The sequence below is a fragment of the Phoenix dactylifera genome, chromosome 15 (assembly GCF_051530095.1).
Source record: "Phoenix dactylifera cultivar Ajwa chromosome 15, Ajwa_hap1_PhDact_Kaust_v1.1, whole genome shotgun sequence".
NCBI classification, from domain to species: domain Eukaryota; kingdom Viridiplantae; phylum Streptophyta; class Magnoliopsida; order Arecales; family Arecaceae; genus Phoenix; species Phoenix dactylifera.
The window spans coordinates 19,760,071-19,766,446 of record NC_143204.1 but is presented as its reverse complement, the minus strand read 5'-3'; the positions used below and the strand labels follow the sequence as shown (position 1 = coordinate 19,766,446).

At 51.1% G+C, this 6,376-nt stretch overlaps 1 protein-coding gene across 1 annotated transcript; it reads left to right on the top strand.

The window, feature by feature from the left end:
- Positions 1–2,740: 2,740 nt before the first annotated feature.
- LOC103723176 (zinc-finger homeodomain protein 2-like) lies at positions 2,741–4,091 on the top strand. Its single transcript, XM_008814009.6, has one exon. The coding sequence runs from the start codon at positions 3,055–3,057 to the stop codon at positions 3,892–3,894; it is 840 nt and encodes a 279-aa protein (XP_008812231.1). The 5' UTR covers positions 2,741–3,054; the 3' UTR covers positions 3,895–4,091.
- Positions 4,092–6,376: the final 2,285 nt, after the last annotated feature.

Here is a 6,376-nt window from a genome sequence, read left to right as displayed (position 1 = left end):
CCCCCAGGGTCCCCCTCCCCTGGCGGCCCGCCCTCCGCCGATTGAGTAAACACCGGAAAACGGCACGCTGCCTCCAGGTGACCCATCCGCCCACACAGGGGGCAGAGAATGGGGACGTTCTCGAAGACGAAGGGCTGCCACCGCACCTTCGTCTTCCCCTGGATCAAAATCCCAGGTCTAAGAGGCGCGGTGGCATCGACCACCGCCTTCACCCGAGCGAAACCCATCGCCCGTCGCTGCTCGGTGACCCCGTCCACAGCGATCGGCCGGCCTGCCCTAGACGCGATCTCCAAGATGGTTGACGGCGACCAATACTCCGGCGGCAGGCGGGGGAGTCGAAGCCACATCGTTACCGAAGTAACGGCCTCCTCCCCTGGCTCAAAATCAGGGACCCAAGGAGCCATGGCGAGGAGCTGCCCCGCCACCACCCAGGGTCCCTCATTTAAGGCCCCGTCCCGGTCCGCCGTCGACCGGAAACGCAGAGCCAGGTAGCCGTCCGTTAGAGGGACGGCCACCACCTCCTTAAGGTTAGCCCGGGTAGCCACGTCCTTGGCTACCCATTCGGCCGGAACACGGCGGCCAAGGCTACGCACCATGACCGCCCGCCCGTCCCACTCTTGCCGAGCCGCCGCGATGGGTTCCTCCGGAAGTGTGACGACTTCCGGGAAGCGGCGGCTCAGCCGCTCCACCTCCGCGGCCGAGGGCCAGTGAGTCACCCACGGCCCCGGCCTCGACCAGGCACCGGAGTGCTCCCCCCGACCGCCGCTCTGTTTTCCAGAAGAAGATTTAGACTTACCGTTTCCTCTCGCCGTTCCTTCCTCCTTCTCCCCCGCCGGCTGCTTCCCCTTCCGGTCCATGTAGTGGAGCCCTGTGGAGATGGAGCACCTGCAAGACAGAATGTTAGATGAAGGCGAGAGCTCCCGATTCGTCAGAAAGCCCACGGGATCCCTGCCGTTGTGCCCCTCCAGGAACCAGGCGGCACGACGCGTTGCAGGTGAGCCTCGTATCCTTGACCAGCGGCGACCTCACCAGGCACTTCGCCGGTGGAAGATGACCGTTAGACCACCTCCGAGAAGATTCCTCTCTCCAGGGTTTCCTTTCCCCAGAGTTTCTCTCTCTAGAAACTATCCGTTACAACAATGTAATTCCTTTAGGTGCGTCCTCTTTGGTTGCCCGCTGGAGATTCAGATTTTGAGGGGGGGGCCGAGCTATCTCCAGTTTTTTACAGTCCACCTCTCCGATTGAAAGACTTTCTTAGCTATCTGATCTGAAGCATCGATCGTATAAAAAGTCTCACTACTGTAGTAGCTCCGGGTCTCAGAGGTGGCCTATTATATTTGGTCAAAAATATCTGCATCTTTGAAAACAGAAGAATGCCTCCGACGGTCGTAACAAATAGGATACTTCTGCATGCTACTGAACAACAATGAGACTGATGGCTATATCAGGGGACAAGTTGGTTTGGTGATTAGAAGTCATGATTCTAGACTAATTATTGCCAGAGGTCAACGCATTTTTGACGTTTATCCCCAAAACGGAATTAAGAGCTTCTTGAGAAGGCCTTACCTATGCAAGATTCGTCTTGGGTGCAGATAATATCCATTTTGAAGCAGAATTTATCACGGTAATCGAGGAGATCCAGAATTAGCATAGAATTGATAATGAATACCCGTTGCTGCTAAACATCGGTAGACTGATGAGAGGTTGTGGTATATTCCGAACTGTTTATGTTTATTGAAAGATGAATAGGGCTACCGAGTTAGTCACCTTCTTCGTTGCTTAGCATTCGAGTGAGATCCTCTAAGTTCTCCACCTCTAGCATAATTTTTTTATTTTTTTAATTATACTCATATTAGACCGGTATGATTCACTATAGTATAAAATAAAGAAAAATGGTAAAATCCTTTTTAAAGTTTTTTTTCCCCTCCTTTTCCTTTATTATGCCAAGACTGTCAATCCTGGAAAAGCTTGGTCTAAAATAACAGACGTTATCATGACATAACGTCCCTCTTAACAGTTTTGGTGGACCAAGTTGGCAGCATATTTATCAACACAAAAGAATGGCAGGATTACTGGAGAACAGTGACAGGTATCTGATAGCTAATAGAAACTACAATCCAAACCAGTTGAGTTATTTTCTGAATAAAAATTTTATATCACTAAATTTCTAATAAATCATAAATAATTATTATTTTTCTAGCATTTGCTATAGTAATTCTTATATAACAAAGACAACCATGCATGTTTAGGTAATTTCTTTTGCATTAAAATCTCAAATGGCATTCATCTTTCATGATTATTACTTAATATTTTTATTTCAAATAACTATTTTTCTTATACTAACTGAAGGCAGTCAAAGACTTCACTCGAGAAAATACGGCCGTAATTTTCTTTAGAAAAAGCTGGGTGTATGGAGGCAGAAGGTCTGTCTTTAGGGTATACAGGAATTATTGAAATTGAGACCTTCCTGTCAAACTTTAAAAAGAGAAAGAAAAAGAAGGTAAAATTGTCTGGAATTATACATAGTTTTTGTCTAATATTTTCACCGGGTCATTTCATATTGACGCGACGCTTTTGCTATTCGCCCCGGGGAGTAAAACAGTAAAAACCCAAGCAAGGTGGCAACCCAGTGGGGGCTTAGGAGTTAAAGGGACTGGTTTAGTGGCGAGCTTAAGCTACCGGGTGTAGCCGGTGGATGTGGCCGGCAGCGACCGGAAGCATAAGAGATAGCGAGTATAGAGAGAGGGAGCGAAGGAGGGAGAGAAAGGAGAAAGAGGGGAGCTTTCGGAAGAGGGAGAGGAAGAGGGGGTGGGGGGAGAGAGGGAGAGAGGGGGAGAGAGAGAGAGAGAGCTATATCATCACAAAGCTCGCAGGCGGCGTGTGAATTGATGGTGTCCATACTCTCCTCTTTCTCTTATCTCCTGCCCCTAAGCTAAGCGAAGACCGAGAGTTAAAGAAAAGAAAGAGAGAGGGGGAGGGGGTGGGTGGGAGAGGAGAAGGTTTCGCTGTCGATCCCGAGATCTGACCGGGGATCGCCGGCCGACAGATGCGGAGATGGACTTCGACGACCACGACGAGCCGGAGGAGGAGATCGGGCTGCCGGTGGGCTCCGGCTACGAGCCTCCGCTGGGGAATTCCATGAGAGGCGCCGCTGGAGGAGGGAAAGTCGCCGGCGGAGGAGGAGGAGGGGAAGGTGGGATGGTGTCAGCCGGGGCGCCGCCGGGTTCAAGTAACCGGAAGGTGAGCGGTGGGGGAGGCGGAGGGAGGTATAGAGAGTGCCTCAAGAACCACGCCGTGAGCATCGGAGGCCACGCCGTGGACGGATGCGGGGAGTTCATGGCGGCCGGCGAGGAGGGGACATTGGACGCGCTCCGCTGCGCTGCCTGCGGCTGCCACCGGAACTTCCACCGGAAGGAGGTGGAGGGTGGCGGCGCCGCTGGAGCTGGCGCGCTCGGGGCGGAGTACCACCACCAGTTCTCCCCCTACTACCGGACGCCGGCGGCATACCTGCATCCCCATCACCACATGGCGGCGGCGGCGGCGGCCGCGCAGCAGCAGCACCGGCCGCCGCCGCTGGCGCTGCCGTCGACTTCCGGCGGTGGGGGGCACAGCAGGGACGATCAGGAGGATATTTCGAACCCGATGATGGGCGGCGGAGGCATCGGCGTCAGCGGCGGAGGGGGGGCGTCGGGGTCGGGGAAGAAACGGTTCAGGACCAAGTTCACGCAGGAGCAGAAGGATCAGATGCTGGCGTTCGCGGAAAGGGTAGGGTGGCGGATCCAGAAGCACGACGAGGCGGCGGTGCAGCAGTTCTGCAACGAGACGTGCATCAAGCGCCACGTGCTCAAGGTCTGGATGCACAACAACAAGCACACCCTCGGTAAGAAACCCTAGCTCCTTCGCCACACCCACCACACTACTGTTAGAGATCGAAGGGATCGGGTGGGAGTTAGGGTTTCTTACCTATCTTTGCTTCTTTGCTTCTTTCTATCTATATTCCTAGGCTATGCTGCTTATCTTCTTCTCTCTAGCTGGGAAGTGCTTAAATTATATCCTTCTCTTTAAATCTAGCAGTAGTGCTATTTGTGGTTCTTCTTTCCCTCTCTCTCTCTTCGATTTTATGGTCTTGATGGGGTGGGGGCGGGGTGTGGAAGGAACTGGTGGTTGATGGTTTCAATGAATATGATCCTGGGGATGGGGAGAGTGGTCGTTGTGGGTGCAAGGGAAGGTGCGGAGTATGGGCTTTTGCTCATTAACTTGGTGGTGCTGTATGTCGTAGTTAACATTTGAAACTTGTGGAATGGGGAGGTAATGAAGATGGATGCAGGAGAGGGAGGGAACGAGGGAAGAGAGAAGATTGTTGTATGAGAAAGAGAGACTGGTTTCTTGGGGAAAGTGTGGGTAGTGATCGGTACTATTGGATTCCCCTCTCTTTTATTTCTTTATTTTCTTCTCTAGCTCATCTTCTGATGCTTTGTATGTATCTCTTAAGAACGACAGTAGTTCCACGAGCTGTTTTATGAGACTCGAAACGTGTCCTCCATGCAATGCTCTACCTGCATTTTCGACTACATCTGTTCTTTGTTGTGTTGCTTGCGTGCTTATCTCTTGTGTTGTTGTTTGTTTGAGGAAAGCGAGGCTTAAACACACTTTACTCTCTTCCTTTCCACTCTTTTGCCTTTCGTCATAGTTAATGAGACCTTGAGAGAGAGAGGTGGTTGCGAAGAGCAGCAGCAGTGAATGAGATTCCATAGAAAAGGAATCGGATGAAGAGACTTGAAAATTCATTCTTATATATTCTCTTCCTCTCTTTCCTTGGCCTTTAATTCTTAATCACGCCCCCCATCAACCCCCCCTCCTCCTCCTCTCATCTAACGTTGAGATGACTTCCAGCTTTCTGGTTTTACTTGCTGCCATAAATGGGCAGTTACATTGGCCATTGATTAGAATCACGCGAACTCCCCCCCCCCCCCCCCCGGGCTCTCTCTCTCTCTCTCTCTCTCCACTGGTATCTGATGAGGTTGTGCACATTAATAGCCATCTACGACCTCGAGCTGCACCTGGGATGCATTAAATACTACTATTATATCACCTTCTGGTGAGTAAGTGGGTGCAGCTCCTCGCCATTAAATACCCAGACGATAGCTGTTAGGGCTTCGTCCACTTCCCCATCTCTGCTCAGAGTCCCGAGACCAAGTCCCACACAACTTACATAGAGAAGAAGAAGAAGAAGAAGAGCAAGAGCAGGAGAAGAAAGATGATGGCCTTTAAATGAGCACGTCGGAGACTGCGTACTCTCTTATTAATTCCTTCTGTTCCACTGGCCCCTTAGCTTCTTTGAGACCGCCGTCTTTCTCGAAAACCTCTCGAGGAAGAAGCCCTGTGAGTCCTCCCCGACGACGCCACAGCGTTGACCCCCTCCTTGTCCCGACAACTTCGTCTCCTCCTTCAGTTCGGAAGAGGGATGGGGAGAGAGAGAGAGAGAGAGAGAGAGAGAGAGAGAGGATGGGACGGTGTGATCTTTGGCGGATTCTCAGGTACAACTTAGTTTGAAGTGGTCGTTGAATAAGTAAGGCCTCGGTCCGTGGAGGCCGGGGATTGCCCATGTGGCTTGGTCCGTGGGAATATGATAACTTATAAACTGGCGCCGGTGCAAGTAGTCCGCCACCTTGGAACTTTTCCGACCCAGGGTCAAATTCACAAGGAGTGGACGAGAGGCTGATGGATCCGAGGCACTAATGAAGAAGTGGTCCCTCGGAAAAGCTGGACCAGTGTTTTGGTCGCCCAACCAGGACCCACCGTAGAGGGGTCCATGAATGTGATGTGGGCTCTGTTTTGGGCTGTTCTCTTCGGGGTTTTTTGGCGCACCAGTCATGAAAGCTTTTATAGCTTCTTCTTCCCGTGGGATTCTGTTAGAAGAAAAGGGCCATCAGAGGCTGGCCATGAACTTGGGATTAGATTTCCAGATAAGGAAAGGGAGGGGGCATGGGAGTTCGAGGTGACCGGATCTAGTGCATGAATGCGAGCTGTCCCCTGAGAGGAGGGATGTCTCCTGCGAGGAGGGAGGCTTAATCCCATAATTTTAGTTACCTGGAAGAGTTGTGGAGGCCCAGACTGCTTGTTTTTGTCGAGCAGGACAGCAAAGTTGAAGGAGAGAGATGATTGGCTTCGAAGCTTATTAGATGTTGGTAACATATACATTTTGTCTTCTTCTCTCGAGTTACAACATCCAATTTTTTGTCGAATGAAGCATTTTTCCCGTAAATCTCACACAGAGAGAAAGAGAGAGAGAGAGAGAGAGAGAGAGAGAGAGACCTCTTAGTAACACCGGGTTAACAAGTTTAGATTCTGTAGATATATCGATGGCTTAACTACT